The sequence below is a fragment of the Coptis chinensis genome, chromosome 6 (assembly GCF_015680905.1).
Source record: "Coptis chinensis isolate HL-2020 chromosome 6, ASM1568090v1, whole genome shotgun sequence".
NCBI lineage: Eukaryota > Viridiplantae > Streptophyta > Magnoliopsida > Ranunculales > Ranunculaceae > Coptis > Coptis chinensis.
In genome coordinates this window covers 28858010-28876234 of record NC_141461.1, presented here as the reverse complement: position 1 = coordinate 28876234, position 18225 = coordinate 28858010, and the positions used below count along the sequence as shown (strand labels likewise).

The 18225-nt window shown below is 37.7% G+C and overlaps 1 protein-coding gene, 1 long non-coding RNA gene and 1 pseudogene across 3 annotated transcripts in view; 1 reads left to right on the top strand and 2 right to left on the bottom strand.

Annotated features, from left to right (window-relative positions):
• LOC147492454 (uncharacterized) overlaps positions 1 to 18225 on the bottom strand; it is a 50423-nt gene that overhangs the window by 8503 nt on the left and 23695 nt on the right. The gene's annotated exons all lie outside the window — the stretch shown is intronic.
• LOC147492455 (histone deacetylase HDT1-like) lies at positions 11195 to 17941 on the top strand. Its single transcript, XM_086566584.1, has 7 exons — positions 11195 to 11254; positions 12392 to 12462; positions 12567 to 12870; positions 12953 to 13155; positions 16698 to 16772; positions 16926 to 17019; positions 17871 to 17941. Exons 2-7 carry the CDS (start codon positions 12445 to 12447, stop codon positions 17924 to 17926), a joined length of 750 nt encoding a protein of 249 aa, XP_086422710.1. The 5' UTR covers positions 11195 to 11254; positions 12392 to 12444; the 3' UTR covers positions 17927 to 17941.
• LOC147492456 (small ribosomal subunit protein uS12 pseudogene) lies at positions 13276 to 13917 on the bottom strand (annotated as a pseudogene). The gene has a single exon (XR_015199107.1). The product of XR_015199107.1 is annotated as a small ribosomal subunit protein uS12 pseudogene (transcript).

The following is an 18225-nucleotide window of genomic DNA, read 5'->3' as shown; positions in this document are numbered from 1 at the left end:
GGCTTCCAAGAAACGCATGACTGCAAAGCAATATAGGAGAGCTTTGAAGTGTGTTTGTCTTGAAATCGATGAGGGATAAAGACAGAGCCACCATCACCAGAATATACACCAAAGAGCCCTAGTCCTATTCAGGATAGGAATAAGGCTCGACCACTTCAATCTCTCCTACATCGATTATGGGACAATGCTAAGGAACCAAATCCATATGATGTGTCATCAGGGTTTATTTTCCCACCCGCACAGGAAACAAAGGAAGTGGCTAGTAATTTTCAAATAGTTGATAGTGACTGTGAGGATGAGGATGACCCCCCTGGGCACCCAGGACGTTTCTATGTTCATAGTTGATTGGCTCTTTTCAGTTCCACATTGTTTTTGAAAGATAGAAAACTCCTTTTTGTAGAAACAATTTTATTAAATGGAAATTTAAGTAGTAGATTTTTGCATATTCTATGTTATTGATAGTCAAATGCATTGATTTTATTTAATGGCTAGAATCATGCTAGTAGATTATCATGATCATCTCATATGTAAAAATGTGGATTACTTAGATTTATTTTAAGAGATGATTCCTATTCACCATCAATGCTTTTATAAGAAGTAAACCACTTTCTATTCAGGCACATATAGTAGGAACATCCGGAATCAAGAATCTGGCCACCTTTTGGTCATATAATCTTGTATGGACACACAGAGACTCAACTCGTCCCCTTCAGAGCCTGAAGCATAACTTGCCTCAATTTTTGCCTTACCTTTCTTCTTACCATCTCTCTTATTCTCTTTCTTCGAGTGAGGACAATTACTTGCGTAATGTCCCTTTTCATCACAATTATAGCACTTCACATGTGTCAAAGGCTTCTTTGACTTGGACCTAGACTTCTCATTACTTGTAGAAGCCTTTTCATACGACCTTCCTCTTGCCACTAGCCCCTGACCTGCATTAATGTTATTATCTACACGTGTCTTCTTTATCAACTCATAAGAAAGAAGTGCACTCTAAACTTCATCAAGATCAACGTCTTCTTTGTTCATAAATGTAGTCATTAGATGCTCATAGCTTTCTGGCAAGGAGAATATTAAACATGCCACTTGATCCTCATCATCCATCTTCATGCCCATATTCAAATAATCCGCTAGGCGTTGACGGAACTCACTAACGTGCTCTTGCATCATTGAACCATCCACCATCATGTACCGATAAAGACACTTCTTAAGGTACATCTTGTTCGTCATGCTCTTGGTCATATACATAGACTCTAGTTTGAGCCAAATATCGGCAACGGTATTTTCTCCCATCACACTATACATGACCTCATTAGCAAGACATAACCAAATTGATGAACAAGCGTGAAGATCGAACTCTTCCCAATCATCATTACTCATACTACTTCGCGCCTTTAGATTTAATCCCCTTTAAAGCCTTGTGCAAACCTTGTTAGTTGAGGATGTCCTTTACTTGGACTTGCCAAATCCCAAAGTTATTCTTCCCATTAAACTTCTCTACTTCAAACCTTGAGTTTGACATCTTGGGAGTTATCTTTCAAGTTACACACAATAACCCAAAAAAAAAAACAATTTCACTTCGGAATTTAATGGAACACCTTGTTTACACAAATTTCGAGCACTAAACTCAAAATCTTAGGTCGTAAACCTGCATTTTGATACCAATTGGTGTCGATATAACAATGTAGAAACAACGTTACCCACAACAAATAGATCAATCCTACACAAATATCAATCCTACACACTAGACAAGACTTCAACAACCTCCAAAGTAATCCCAACACTTCTCAATGTCAAACAAATAAGCATATAAAGTAAAACAATTAATGTTAAAGAAGAACAATCCACAAGACGAGATATATCATGGTTCGGCAATTTGCCTATGTCCACACTGAGAGTTCCAAGCTTTACTAGATGTCCGGAGTAAAAGATTAGAAGCCTCTCAATTCACTCATAAAGAATGAACACTCAACTCATAAAGAATTGCTCTCTTATAATCTCTCTTTTCTTGGTTTTGGTTAAGTTAGGTTTCTACTTGAAAAAACCTATATTTATACTAGTTTCGAAAACTTCGAAATAAGTCAAATTGCATCTTGAAATACGTTGAGTCGACCAGCACCTTTGTGAAGGCAAAAGGGAGGCCCTTGTGGTCTATATGAGAAAAGCAAAATCACCCTTTTTCCTACAATATATATATATATATATATATATATATATATATATATATATATATATATATATATATATATCGACAAGATCTTGGTGCCTTTAACCGGAATTTGAGCCATAAATTACACAACATGAGTGGACTGATGAGAATTGATGCAAGTATATTTGTTAGTCTGCTAGGCAGATGTTTCTGCCATGTGTCATGTTTGACTTGGTATTTAGTTGTTAGCTATTTTAGAGCATGTAGTTCTGTATTTTAGTTTAGAAGTTCATAGTGGGAATGCCCACTACGAGTATTGAGTCATATATATTTGGCAGTCTCTTCCAGTAGAAAGTAGAGAGTCTCGTATATATCAGTTTTTTTCTCTCAGACTTTCATCTTAAATAAACAAAGTTTTGTTCTTCAGACTTGAAGTTCCACATTTCCTCACATATCTCCTTTTTAAACCAACATTGTGGTATCAGAGCCTTTGGTTCTTTCAATTAGGCATTTTCTAGTGTTTTGTGGAGAATTGAATTGCTGTAGCAAAATCTTCACAGAGAGGTATTTGCTTATTTGTTTTTGGGTAATTCATGACGTCGTCTAATTTGAATACCCTAAACTTTTCCCAATCCCTTGTGCCCATTTTTAATGGTGAAAATTATGAGTTTTGGAGTATAAAGATGATGACTTTTTTATTTCACAAGACCTTTGGGATCTTGTTGAGTCTTGATTCACGTAGATAGATGGAAAAACAACTCGACTGAAGGAGCTTCGCAAGAAGGATCGCGAAGGCTTTACTTGTATTGCAAAGAGGTCGTGGTCGGATTCCATCTTCCCTTGACTAGCAAGTGCAACCAAATCGAAAGAAGTTTGAAGCATGAATTTCATGGTGACGACAAGGTAACCACTATGTAGACAATTCGAAACAGTTCTAATGAAAGCTAGTGAGTCGGTACAAGATTTTCTTTGTAGACTTTCAGTGATTGTGAATCAAATGAAAACTTTTGGTGAGAAAATTGTTGACCAGAAGGTTGTAGAGAAGGTGCTAAGAAGCCTTCCTTCCAAGTTGGATTATGTAGTCACAACTATTGAAGAGTATAAGGATTTGTCGGTGTACACCCTTAATGAATTGATGGGTTCCCTTTTAGCACATGAAGAACGGATGAATAGGTCGGCAGAAAAGAATATTGAGCAGGCATTTCAGTCCAAAGTAGAGATTAGTAATAAAGATAAAAATGGTGAAGTTGGTTATGGACATAAGTATTCAGGTTGTGGAAGAGGAAATAGTGGTTATCGTGGTCGTGGAAGAGGCCGAGGCAGGTCTAATTTTGGTCATGGAAGGTCAGAAAATGGTGATAGAGGCGGCTATAGGCAAAACTATAAGGACTATAGGGGAAATTAGTGCAATTTTTGCAACAAGTTCGGGCACACAGAACCATATTGCTTTGTAAAGGCTAGACAACAAGAAGCCAATTTCACTAAAGGAAAGCAAAAAGGTAACCTGTTTCTTACTTATCTACTTCCGAAAGATAGTAAGAACGATGTGTGGTTTTTGGATAGTGGTCGTAACAATCACATGACAGTGAAAAGACCTTTTTCGAAGCATAGATGAATCTGTGAAGTTGCGGTCCGCCTTGGTGATGATAAACAAGTTCAAATTGAAGGTAAGGGGAGTATAGAAGTTAAGACTAAGTCGGTATTGATAGACTTATTCAATGATGTTTATTATATACCGGTTTAACTAATAACTTTCTAAGTGTTGGTCAATTAATTCAAAGACGCGTTTTCCAATCTTATTTCATGATGATACATGTGAAATCGAGAAAGAAGCAATCTGAAAACCTTTGGTTATGATCCCCATGACGAAAAACAAGATGTTTCCTCTTGAGCTATCTTGTATTGATGATTTTGCACTTGTTGCTCATGCTAATGATGATTCCGTGATTGTGGCACTTACGGTATGGACACCTCCATTTTAATGGGCTGAAGTTATTAAGTCGAAAAAAAGTTCATGTTTGGTTTGCCATCTATTACTTGTGTTGACGATGTATGTGAAGGTTGTATATACGGGGAACAACACCGTCTTCCATTTCTAGTGGGTAAAGCTTGGTGAGCAAATATGCCGTTAGAACTACTCCATGCAGATATTTGTGGCCCGACACATACTCATTCCCTCAACAAAAGTCGATATTTTACGCTCTTTCTTTTGATGATTATACTCATTATGAGTTTTGGGTGTATTTTCTTTCTTATGAGTCAGAAGCATTTAACAAGTTTAAGGAGTTTAAAGCTTTTGTGGAGAAAGAAAGTGGCCATGTGATCAAAGCTCTTAGAACCGACAGAGGAGGAGAATTTCTATCCGATGAGTTTGAGAATTTTTGCAAGCAACATGGTATACAACGACAACTCACAATACGGAGAACTCCAGAACAGAATGGGGTCGCGGAAAGGAAGAATAGGATTGTGGTAGAGATGGCTCGAAGTATTTTAACCGAAAAAGCAAACCTAATATTTTTTGGGCGTAAAGGTGTCCTCATTCGTGTTTCTTTTGAATATTTCTCCGACAAAGGTAGTGCGCGACATGACTCCTTATGAAGCATGGTGGGATCATAAATCAAATGTGAGTTATTTAAAAGTTTTCGGATGTATAGCTTATTCTTTAATTGATTCAAGTTCTCATAGCAAACTTGACAAGAAAAGTGGGAAGTGCATTTTTGTTGCGTATTGTGCTAATACGAAGGGCTATAGACTTTATAATCTCGAATCTAAGAAACTTATTATTCGTCGAGATGTTATATTTGATAAGAAAAGTTTTTGGGATTGGAAAGCAAAGGACAAACCGAATGTGCCATTTGTTGAAGGCCAAGTAGAGCCGGATCAGTTAAAGGAGACGAGTGGTTCCAGTACACCTTTTCAAGTTTCTCCTTTGAATTCACCTCAGCGTTCTTCTCCTGTGCATATGAGTCCTCCTTCTTCAAGTTCATCTCTGTCAACTAACTCAAGTTCAAGGAATTCAAGTAGAATAGACAACAATCTATATGATCCTACACTTGATACTGACACACCTCCGCGTAAGTTTAAATGCATTAAGGATATTTATGATACAACTTTTGCCCTTATAGCTGCAGAACCCACGAACTACGAAGAAGCGGAAGGAATAGAAGAGTGGGAGCAGTCTATGCAAGACGAAATGGGCACCATTGAAAAAAAAATCGGACATGGGTTCTTGTGGATCGGCACACGAAAAAAATGCAATTGGGGTGAAATGGGTCTACACAAAGTTAAGTACAATGCTGATGGGACAGTGCAAAAGTTCAAAGCAAGGTTCATGGCTAAAGGGTATGTGCAACAACACGGAGTAGATTTCTTCGACACTTACTCTCCGGTTGCTGTTAGGAATATACAACATAATTGTACTTACTCTTTACCAATTAGAAAACTATACAAACCTTTTGTCTTGTAACTGTCTTGTACTTCTTAATTAAATCTGAGCCTAGTATAGATACACTATGTCCTTAAGACAGATTTTCCCCCTCATGGTGTTTGAAGGTTGATGGGAAACTGTCTCCCAAGATAGAACGGATTTCGTTCTATAGAAAGCTAGCACTTCAATTTTATAGAATCAGCGATCACAACATAGTATTTGACTAAGAACAGAGGGAGAAAAGAAAGATCAGAACTCTATGTGATCTGATGTTTTTTTCTCTCCAAATTCATCCACTATTTATAGGTGAGTGGTGCCTCTTCAAAACAACACAGTGACTCTGGTGAAAAAGTAAGTAGCTCTTTGAAAAGTCACATGTTTCGAAAAGACATACCATTTCAAATGAAACACATTTTTTGAACCGGTGCCTATTTTTTGAAAGGTCACACCTTTTCGGATGATGCACCGCTTTCAACCAAAGGCACATTTCGAAGGTCGCACATTTTCGGCATAATGCAATCGTTTCTAAAAGTGCATCCTTTTGAAAAGGTTTTTCTCACTTTTACGCATCGTTTCAAGAAAACTCATTTCATCTCAAATTGGGGTAACTTGGGAGTCAAACTACTCATTCATATTTTAATGGATTTGTGCAAATTCATTTTTCTAACAATCCCCCGCATGAATGAAAATTTGGCTTCGTCTATCAAAAACATCGGATTTATGTTCTTTTACAAATGAAAAAATACCGCATCAGGTCAAGTAGCATGGGAGGCCTTGAACTTGCCTTAGTGAAAGACGATCGGATTTAATTGGATGATCAGTAGACTTCAATTAATAACCTTGAACTGTCAGCCGTTTGTATAAACCTAGACAATCATCTTCACGCAGTACCTTCTCGAATATTGTTGGTTCTCACGCTTGTGTTCATTTTGGCCTTGAACACTTCTTTGGTTTCGTATAGTGCTTTTTGAGACATTTGCCTTTAAAATTCTCATAGAAACGCCCCACTTCACACTAACATAGATGATTTCTATAAAGAGTATCCTGCAATACTCCACTTGGATAAAATAACTTTCCAAGATATAGTAAATCATTAAAATCTTGACTTATCCTGGGTCTCGCGACAGATATGCACTATCTTATATAGGAATGGATTAGAGTATAATATTACTCTCCAGTGCTAACTGAGTCACAAACATAATTCAATTGGCCCTTTGAACCTAGATCTTGGGATCTCCAATCAACTAGGTTGGTTTTTCCATTATGATGACTCACTACAACAAATATGACATATGACATCACTAATTTTAGATCACTTTCAGTGAAGTGATGTCATATGAAAACTATGACATCACTTTTCTCAACATGTGATGTAATAATTATTACAATCTTTTTTTAACATCACTTATTTAAAAGACTGATTTAGTAGAGTTGTACAACATCATTTTAATAAGTGATGTCATGATAGTGATATAGTAACACTTTTTTACGTCACTCGCCATATCACTTATAAAGTGATGTAATATCTATGTATTCAACATCACTTTAAAAGTGTTGTTACTCACCGTGTCACTTATAAAGTGATGTAATATCTATGTATTCAACATCACTTTAAGAGTGATTTTGCCAAGTTTTTGAAATCACTTGTGATGTGACTTCCAGAAGTGTTATTAATGATATACCTATTAATTATTAAGTTAATTAGTTAGAAAAACAATCGAAAAAAAAATTAGGTTAAATAGAAATGAAATAGGCGCGTGATTGGTTTGCTAGACCAAGGTCCAAAATATTGAATTCGGTGAATATTTCGATGTACCTAAAAATCGATATATATCGAATATATCAGAAATATCAGAGATATCTATTTTTTGTTGACCAGTCAAAATTTTGTTTTGTATGTTGATATATCGAAAATATAAAATCGATTATATCGGAAATACCGTCACAATATATCGGTCAAAGTCAATACTTTATATCGAAATATCGATATATCGGTCGATATATATCATTATATCGAAATTGCGATATATATTGGGAAAAAATAATTCAATATTCGGTTGAGATATATCGAATATTTCTATATCGGTGTACCAAAAAAAACGAGATATATCGGATATATCTCCGATATATGGGCTTATATTTTGGGCATTGTCCTAGCCGAAATAAAAAATAAAGAGACCGCGGTTTTTTCTAGTTAATATATTTTGGTTTCCCTTTTGAATAGAAAACCATTGAAAAATTAGTTTAAATAGAAATTAAACGACCAACTGGTTTGCTCGACTACCCTTAAACCAAAATTAGAAATAAAAAACGCCAATTCGATCATCAAAATTTTGGTTTCGGCTAGAACTTGGTATAAGTTATACTTAGGGCAAACTATTATGGGAAAAATCGAGAAAAGTCGGCTGAAAATTATTGGCGGCGGGTTTGTTTCTTCCTCCTTTCTTCCTCCCCTCTTGATTTTCTTCTCATATACCAAATTTGAAATTAACTAATTTATACCTTGTTTTCATGATTTCTTCAAAAAGAATCTTCTTTTTTTCGGTTACCGCGAGCCGAAGGAAGAAACGCAAACAGTTCCTATTTTTTCTCTCCCTCTCTCCATACTCGATTTCCGATATTTTTTTGTGTCATTAAGTAGTTTTTTTGTGTGTGGAATTGGGCATGATGATACCGCAATGGTGATACTTGATGTCTAGATGGTAGTCATGGAATCCGGTTTTACAAGTTACAAGATAACTCATGGTGTGTATTCAAAAGGCCTACATGTAACTAAACTTACGGACATAAGTCATTATAATGTCTTACTACATTAGTGAGGCAAGTATTTATTGATTTTTAATGTTTGAATGCAAAGGTAGTTTAAGCCTTTAAAGTGATCTCTTTGAAATCACCATTCCTTTCATGTCGAGTCGAGTTTCTTTTCTTCTCTAGTAACAAGTTTTGGAGCAAATCCCCCTCTACGTTATATAGTTCGAGAAAAGGTTGCTTGTACATTTTGGCTTCCGGATTTTACCGTTGTTTGAAGTTCAATATTCCGCAAGTCACGGACCAGGCTACATAAAAACAGTTTTTGTATTACATATCACCGTTAGAAACTTAAGGTTGTCATAGGATGCATCTATTATTTTGTCTCTTGTAAATTATTCCGGATAAAATAGCCGATTTAGTACAATTTCCTTATGGGTCTTTGGAACGTTATAATTTGTAATCTTGAGATGTATCTTCATTGGGTGTTAAGCCATCTGTAATTTGAGTAAGTTGTGGGTATGTATGTTTGGAAAATGTTGATAGCACTATCCATGGTCTTTGTTTTTGAATATTTTATACTATGAGATGGGGTAGTAGAGCAAGTTCGACATTGAAGCGAGGATTAGTTGGAATTGAATGGAAAAGCAACTCCATTTCTACTGGCCTAAACTTTGGAATAAACGATTGTGACCTTGTGATAATTGCATATACTACGGTTTATGGCTTAGTGCGGTTGATGATATCCGCTCTAGTGTTAATTACACGACCTCGACTATCAACTACAGAGGTCATTTTTGGAGGAGAAACCATGCACTTTTGGGATCTCCATTTCCTTGGTTTGAACCTTTAAGCTCTTATTGATGTGGCCACACTTTGGAATAAGAGAATGTGACCTTGTGAAGGTCTTAATTACATATACTCGGTTTTATGGTGGGTTAAGCGTTGATGATATCTGCCCCAAGTGTTAATTACACGCGACTATGACGCTCAACTACAGAGGTCATTTTGGAGGAGAAACTATGTGTTTTGGGATCTCCGCCTCCTTGGTTAGAACCTTTAAACTCTTATTTATGTGGCGGACTTTGGAATAAGAGAATGTGACCTTGTGAAAGTCTTAATTGCATATACCGTGGTTTATGGTGGGTTAGCGGTTGATGATATCCGCCCAAGTGTTAATTACACGACTATGACGTTCTCTTCTGCAGAGGTCATTTTGGAGGAGAAACTATCGCGTTTTGGGATCTCCGTGCTCCTTTGTTAGAACCTTTATGCCCTTATTTATGTTCTTAGCTTAATTTAACAAAGATGTAAATCCCCATTCGGTGGGGGAAAAGGGCTAAGTGGCAATTGAAGTGAGTGAGCTAATGCCTACTTCACATATCTCCCGAAATGCCTCGATAGACATCTTGTTTTACGCCACGATCATCTCAAACACCACAATCAAAAGCATGTCCGGTGCAATGTGAAATTTCAGCTCTATGGTTGGGCATACATGCTTGGGTATATTTGTTTTACACTACAAAAAGATAAGTTTGTTTGCTTTCTTTGGTTTTGTGTTGGTTCGGTTTATTTTCAAAGACCGTAATCTATTTACGTGAAGATGCGGTGGTGCGGCGGACTTCGGTGCCCTTTTGGGTAATTAGCTAAGTGGTTAGATGCACTACTAAAAAAGGGGTTGTTATCTCGGTTCTAAAATTAGCTTTATCTCTCGTTATCTTTGATAAGCGAGATAATATGTCCTATAAATGAGATAATATGTCCCATAACTTAGGTACTAACTCTGAGTATAAATATGTTATCTCGCCTTTTACTTAACCGAGATAAAATATATGGATTTTACCACTGGTGGTGTGGAACTGATATAATAGGAAATATCGTTTATCTCACCATTATGGAACTGATATAATAGAAAATGTCGTTTATCTCACCATTATGGAACTGATATAATAGGAAATTTAATTTATCTCGTATTGAACTGATATAATTGATATTATACCAAATATCTCGGCACTCAAATGATATAATTGCTATTATATCAAATATCTCGGAATAAATTTGGCAAAGAAAACAGAAATCACAAAAAAAAAAAAAAAAAAAAAAGTAGGGACACACGCGATAGATAAGGAAGTCCCGCTCTACAGGACTCTCTCACGACTAGCACGAAATAAGGTACGAAAATCTGATTTTTTCCTTTACTTGTATTGGGGTTTTTTTTAGAAACCGATGGTTTTCTTCTTAATTTTGGTGAATATATGTGTCAGAGCAACCATCAGTTTTTCAGAAATCGATGGTTTTCATCAGCTAGCTAAAAGGAACAAAAATCGGTTTTCTTAGAAATAAAAATGTTCTAACACCTATCTGATGCAAGTTATATGTTTGTTGAAATGCTTCGTAGAATTCCAATTTGCTAAAATTAAATTTTGCATCATCAACAAATTTCAAAAATTAGACTGAAGTTATTTAATTTGTGTGGAATTTAACTGTAAATTGATTGACTCCATTCAAGCTTTCCCAGAATCAGCTTCTCCATTGCAAGTATATGTGCTCTGCCGTAGGCATTGTCCATAATGCAAACAAAGTCATTAACCTCAGGTGCCCAAATCTCCTCATGTTGCCAAAGCTACTGCGGTTTGGCTAGATTCCGAACTAACTTGAAAGAAGTCTCTCATGAAGAATAAAAAACAGCTGAAATCAACTCATCAGCTACGACCTCAATGCCCTTATCAAGCTTGCCCTTTCGAAGACGCCGGCATCGAGGTACTCTCCTCTCTAATAATTCACTTCTGCTTCACCACCAACATTTCCATGTAGTAAGCTTCAACCTTTCTTTGCAGCCAAATGAGTATGGCAATGCCTTAGTGGTGCCCAGGGATTGTCAAATTCCAGTAGATATTGAAGGTTTAGCTTCCCAAAGAATCATTCGTGTGGTATTTACTCCGACCAGCTGTTAAACAAGTTTTTGTTTCTAAGTATATACATCAGTTGTCTTTCATATAGGAATGTGGTCAACCTAATGCTCCATCTAGAGATAACATTATGGATTACGATGTTTTAGGTCCCTAGAAAATAAAGTATAGTCGCCCGCTCAATAATTTTAAGCTTAGATAGATTGTAGGCTTTGAATGAAAATAAACAGTTTACAAAAATCTCAAAATTGGGTTTTTATGTTGCTGTAATTATGTGGGCAGACTTTGGTTTCCATGTGTTCCACAAATCTGTTTTTATGTTACCTGGAGATCCTCTTATGTGAAAAGTTGTGTCAATGTGGAAACACGGTGCATCCCAAATAAAGACAGGATAAGAAAATCCACTTCCTAAAATTTTGAATGGAAAGACAGCCTATTTGAGTATGTACTTCATTTTCTGTATCAATTATTGCAATGGCATCAGAACAACAAAATCCCAAAGAATTGTTAGTTCTTGAAGGTCAACTGCTTTTTTTGTCTAGTACCTTCTCAAACTGAAAACCTTGGTCATACTTCAGTCTTCAACACATATTACCATTTGTTCTTATGAGGTATACATCATAATGGTATTGAAGTCACCGCGTGGATAAAAGGAGAGAGATATTTGCTTTTGACCTCGTGGGTTCTCTAAGGGTTTTCTGTCAATCCCATGCTTGAAAAGCTTCTATTTTATAACAAGTAGCTGCACCAGTTAGGGTGTTAAAAAAGAGCTGTGACATAGTTTGCTTTTAAATATGGTAAATAGTTCTTTTATTATGTGCTTGCAAAACTGACATTCTGGCCTTATCACATTTTAGCATGTTATATAGACTTGTGTGTGTTGGAAAGTTTGAAAATGGTTATTAATCTCACACTTTGTTGATATATGTTTGTTGTTCTGTCAAAATGTTTCAACTTATTTCTATGCAAAGCAAAATTTAACTGAAATATTTTATTTATTTCAGGATTTTTAAGGTTACTTTATTTATTTCTAGAGTACATTGCTCTTTTCCTTATTTTAAGGTTACTGTATATGAGTTGCATATTTCTGTTTGTTATTTTGATATAAATACCTGCAAATATCTTAGATTACTTTTTTTTTTTTTTCAATTGTTCTAGCTGCTGAAGTAAAGGCTGGAGAGCCCTTGAAGGTTCCGGCTGTGGAGGACTCGATGTTGCATATTTCACAGGTTAAGAACCTTTACTTTATATCGGATATTTTTTTGATTTAGCAAAATGGGTATATCTTGATTTAGATTGTTCTAACATCTTTAATCAATTAATTAATATTTAGGCAGCACTTGGTGAGGTGAAGAAAGAAAGAGGAAATGAATCAATCCTCCTTTATGCAACTGTTGATGGTAAAAAGATTGTTCTGGGGACACTATCTACTGAGAAGTGCACTCAGATAACTTATGATTTGGTATTTGACAAAGACTTTGAGCTTTCACACAGCTGGAAGAATGGGAGTGTTTACTTTGTTGGCTACCAAGTTGAAATGCCAGCTGAAGAGTCCGACGATGATCAATTTGGATCTGGTGATGATTCTTCTGAAGATGATGAAGTTCCTCCTCTTGTCGCTGCTGCTGCTGCGAATGGTACTATATAGTTGTCTCTTGTTGTATAAATGATACTCATCTGTCTTTTGTTAGCTATTTATGTTTCGTTGTCGTTTCTTAGGGAAACCTGAGCTCAAGGTTGAAAAATTAAAGGCTTCTGCTGATAAGGCCAAAGTTGTGAAGCCAGAAACTTCAGTAGCTAAACCTAATGCAAAAATTGCTAAACTAGTTAAGGATGATAAGCCTAAGGTTAGTGATGATGAGGATGATGATAGTGATGATTCTGATGAGGAAGATCTTGAGGAAGATGATTCTGATGATGAGGTATTCACCAAAAACTGAATCATCTGTTGGTGTGTGTAGTAAATTTAATATAATTAGTCAAATTCTGCGTGTTGATAACTTGCCATCTTGTTGCAATTAATATATTTTGGAGATAACTACTGCATCAAAATTCTGAGTTTCATACAAATATTGCAACAAAATTCTGAGTTTCATATTGCAAAACAGAAATAGTTTGCAAACCCACTCTAGAACAAAGACTTGCAACCATTGTCAAATAAAGCATAACATGAGAAACTAACAGAGAAAACACCAATGCAATAATCTAAGACCTAGGCTTTTCCTTCTTCTCCTTGAAGAGGGCAAGGAGAGACACACCAGATACCTTGACCACCTTAAACCGTACTCCAGGAATATCACCGACAGCATGTCCCTTTCGTCCAAACCCTGCAATCAGCACCTCATCATTTTCCTCGATGTAGTTCAAACAACCATCATTGGGTACAAAAGCAGCAATCTTCTTCCCATTTTTAATCAGTTGAACTCTTGCACACTTTCGGATGGCAGAATTTGGCTGTTTAGCCTCAATGCCTATCTTCTCAAGAACAATGCCTTTTGCATGTGAAGATCCAGCAAATGGCTTTTTCCACTTCGCTTCAAAGATGAGACTTTTTGTAGCTTTTGTCAGCCCACCTCTGCCTTCTGCGGTGGGACTTCAGCTTGCGTCCAGCTCCCATACCACGTGTCTTCCCCATGATTGTTCGAGTGTGAGTTTGCTTTTCTGTTGAGATGAAGAACGCCGCAGCTCTCTACTCTTTTACTACGGCTCTTTTTAGGGAGGATTAAATTAAAATTTTAAATTAATATATTTTGAATTAAAATTAATATATTTTGTGTTGTTGTACAAGTGTTGGTATGTCAATAGACATGGTTGTATCATGATATTCATATGATCTGTTATGATTCTTTTTTCTGTGAACTTTAATGGCATGTGCTCTGCATTGTGCTTTGGCTTGTTGTGCAACGGCTGCCGCATCGAGTCCCTTTCTGAAGGCCTTTCTTTTGGGCTTTCCTGGGCGCATGGGGGAAGTACTTTGGAATGATTTGATTGGGACGCTAGTGAGTTAATGAGCACTGTTTGCATGGTTCCATCAACGCTTTTCTTGCGTGTTCTGAATAGAATTCATAATCTATAAAGCTATAAAGAAGAGATGCCCGTAGAAGACTCCAGGCCACCGGCTAACAAAAAGGCTAAGGATACCCATTTAGTTGTTTGTTCTTATGCCGACTAAAGCTAGCTGCGCCACAGCTTGAATCTCCTAGAAATCCCCACTCGTAGCCCTTGACTTGGGTGTTTTAAGCATATTCGATTGGCTTCTTCACCGGTTAAGCGATAGTTGGGGGCACCTTGGCACTAAGCAGTCTTTTGGAACCGATTCTTCCTCTCCACCTCTGTAAGTCGAGGCATTGAACCCGGTAGCTAACTCCACCTGCTTTCGGCGGAACCTTAAGTTAAGGAGAGTGCCTGTAGCTGATGATCCTAAGATGGGAAAGAATGAAGGGGAATTGGTTGACTTTTCTCCTTCTCTCCCGCCAAGAACCCATTCCCCCGTTTAGCTTAACCGTCGCAGTCAGGTACCTTCTAGCTTGCCAACTCCAACTCTGCACCGTTTCCGCAGAAAGAGTCGGATGAGGCGACAGTAGCAGTATCGTAAGTCCCACCCGTAGGGTGAGACAGCCAACGCCTTACTACTGCCCGTGGATCGCCTTCTTGTACTGAGAGTGCGTTCAAGATAACTCATATTGATCACTTTCCCTGAATCCTGGGCTCCACTCAGAATGGTTACTGGACAAGAGCAGGGTTGGCGAGTCCCTCAAAACATAGCCGAACCAGAGGTTTTGTGTAGTGAATATATCTTTCGCGTCTCCTATTCGTTCCTCCTTGAGTGAATGAACTCAAGAGGAGAGCAGCGGTCTACTGGGATTTTATGGCCTGAACGTGTGAGATACGCATTTGATCGGAACAAGTTCTCAGGTATCGATCTTGACACCTTTGAACGGACTTCCCTTTAGCTGCAGCTACAAACAACTCCTTACTTGCTACCAACTCCTTAATGCCCGGACTCGCTCCTTACTGACCAGACTTAAGGCTTTAGCTGAAGCTACAAACTAGGGACTTGGAACTTGCTAGAGAAACTTCGAACTGAAGCGGCTTCAGCCGCAGATAACAAATGGGGACTACTTGCCCTAGCCACTAGGTATTAGGATACCTTTACGGACTCTTCTAAGACACTTGGCTTCCGGGGAGTTGACTCTTGCATTCGGCCGACGGATAGCGACTAACTCATAGATACGAGATACCATACACTAACTAACAGAGCTCTTAGCTCTAGCTTCCTTAGAGGCTAGCCACCTTCACTTCCTCTGCTAAGAAGACCTTTAGCTTACTCATAGGTGGGGAAGGGAGTGGTTGCTTATGAGTTACTTGCTTTAGGGCAGCTTCCACCCGAGAGAAAAACTTCGTTACTAGCTTGCCGTTTAGCTTCATCCAAGGGAGAGCCACTTGAAACCACAGTCCGGGGGCGAGCAACAATCATACTTTGAGAAACGCTTAAAGAGATGCTCCTAAAAAGGACTTACAAAGAAGACAGGGTAACAATAAACGGAAAAGAAGAAAACAGAGATGCCACCATAAGGCGAATGAGCGATCGCGTATTCGCCTTATGGTCTGCTAAACCCCATTACCAAATGTACTGAAGGGTGATTGTATGAGCGCTAACTCTTCGTTCAACTTGGCATATGGACTGAAGCCGCCTTTTGTAGTTTACTATCAAAGTGTCCTTCAGGTCCCCACACTGAGGTTATCGTCAGAGATAGAAGACTCCACTTGCGTAGCTTGGATACTACTCCAAGGTAACCGGGTGAACTCCCTTGTCCCTGGACCTAGCCAGGTAATGTATTACGCCAAAAGACATGATAGCCCCATCCCTACCTTCAGGCCCAGAGATTTCCCCACACGGCAAGGACCGCCAAGCATGGGATCGCGTGCCTTGTTACGATTGACCGCTCAAGCCTTATCCGTACAACTAATCAGAACCACCAGGCAACGTGAATCTCACTCTATCATGAACAATCGGGACCTCCCCTGAGGCCCTCACGGGGCCGCCCCTCCGCCTCCTTCCCCTATCTTATCTACCTGGCCTATCTTCCGAAAAGACTGGGCTAGCTTAGCTTACTAAGCCTCGTGCCAGCTTCGCCAGTCTAGCCTCGGGGCACTTGTCTTTCTGAACCGAATAAGTCTCCCTCCTCTACTGGCTGGCCCTACGTACTGGTGAGATCGTTGGCTAGGTTCCGACTTTACGTGATAGGGCAGGGAAGAATAAATTCAGTAAGTCACTAGACCGAAAAGTGAGGTCTCTTTCCAGTACGAAGTCGTCTTGTCTTAATCTTAAGGGAGCAGATAGGCCAATTCGACTGATACCAATGGCATCTCAAATAATAATAATGAGAGATGATGCAGTTTGCAATTTGATTAATTTTCATGTTTGCATTCTCTCATTTGTTGTTTCTTTTAATGTTGACAGGACATGCTTGCAGCTGAGGGTGATAGTGATGAGGAAGATGATGATTCCTCTGAGGAAGATGAACCCACTCCCGAGGTAATAACTGACTCTTTCTTTGTTGAAAATTATGGTTAATGGTTGCATTATTCAGATGAATGTGCACACTGTAGATGTTTGTGGTTACCTCAGTTACTAAGTTCATATTTTTTTCTTTTTCCCCTGTTTTTTTTTCTTCTTTCCTTCTTTTAGGTTAAAGCTTCAAAGAAGAGGCCTGTCGTTGAATCTGCTACGAAGACCCCTGTTCATGAGAAGAAAGCAAAGTTAGTTACTCCTAAAAAATCAGGTAATTGCTGCGTTCTTAATTCTATGATGTCATTATGACTCCTTTGAGTGTGTCATTAGTTTCAGGAATGTGAGAAGGTTTCATTGATACTTTTTGGCAAAACCATGTGGAATCTAGTTTGGTGTTCTGGACTTCTAGTGTGCCATATCTTTGCAAACTATTTGTATGTAAGGTGTTTTATCTTGTCTTGGTGTAATGATCAATATTATTTTGAAAATCCTCTGCTCCACGAAAGCAGTATTGTACGTGAGATGTCTCTCCATTCATGCGATTTATCTTTTATCCCCCCTTCTTTAGTGTGCCATTCTTATGCAGTTTTTATCTGTGTAAGTTCTGCACTTCTACTGTTCGTGGAGCAGCATTCTTTCACTGACCCTTTAACAAAAGTTATAATGGTAGTTTTGTGCATTAAAAGTGTTTTAGAAGCTTTCCATTTTCTAATACCAGTTGTATGTGTTTGGCTGTTTTGAATGGTTAACCTCTTTAGAACCTAGTGTTCTAGGAAACTAATTGTTATATATGCAAGAAGCACTCTTTCTAAACCTTTGGATTTTTGTTATCTTGTCTAGAATTTACTTACGTTTACAATATTTTCAATGTTTGATTGTAATTCTTCTATACATAGATTCGAAAAATGCTTTTTCACACGCTTTATGTCAATTGATAGTGCTCAAACAATTGAGGAAAGGATGAAGAGTTAATAAAACGAGCTATTGACCTTGAATCCTTGATGATATATAATTTTTAATTATTGTTGATGGAAATAACTCTACATCCTTTTTCTTTGACATATACATGTTTTCTCTTAAACGAACATGTCCTGGCCACCGTTCCAATTGATATGAAAGTAGAAGCACATTTCTTCGTCAAGGAGGTCGACATTGCCGAATTTCTCTTTGCGAGATGATATTTAACGAGATCGATCCCTCATTGGAGGTATGTAAAGGTATGTAGGGAGTCTTTTCTGCAATTCCTATCTCTATTATATTTATTTTAAATGCACAAAAGCGTCTATTTATTAACAACGTTTTTTACTCTTAGGTCAAGTGCTTTAAGAAAGATGGAGATTCTATAAGTAAAGTGACACAGTTTGCAAAAGTTTCTGGTAAGGTCACTACTGCAACATTTTTATACTTGTTCAACCCTTTCTTTTTTTGCCCTTCTTCTTTTGTTTATATCTATCTTATTGTGTGGTTCTATTGCTTA

Bases quoted from the DNA above. Each gene is read 5' to 3' on its own strand.
- LOC147492455 (XM_086566584.1), top strand. The intron at 13,156-16,697 runs GTATTCACCAAA...TAATGTTGACAG, and splicing joins AAGATGATTCTGATGATGAG to GACATGCTTGCAGCTGAGGG. The intron at 17,020-17,870 runs GTAATTGCTGCG...ATATGAAAGTAG, and splicing joins AGTTACTCCTAAAAAATCAG to AAGCACATTTCTTCGTCAAG.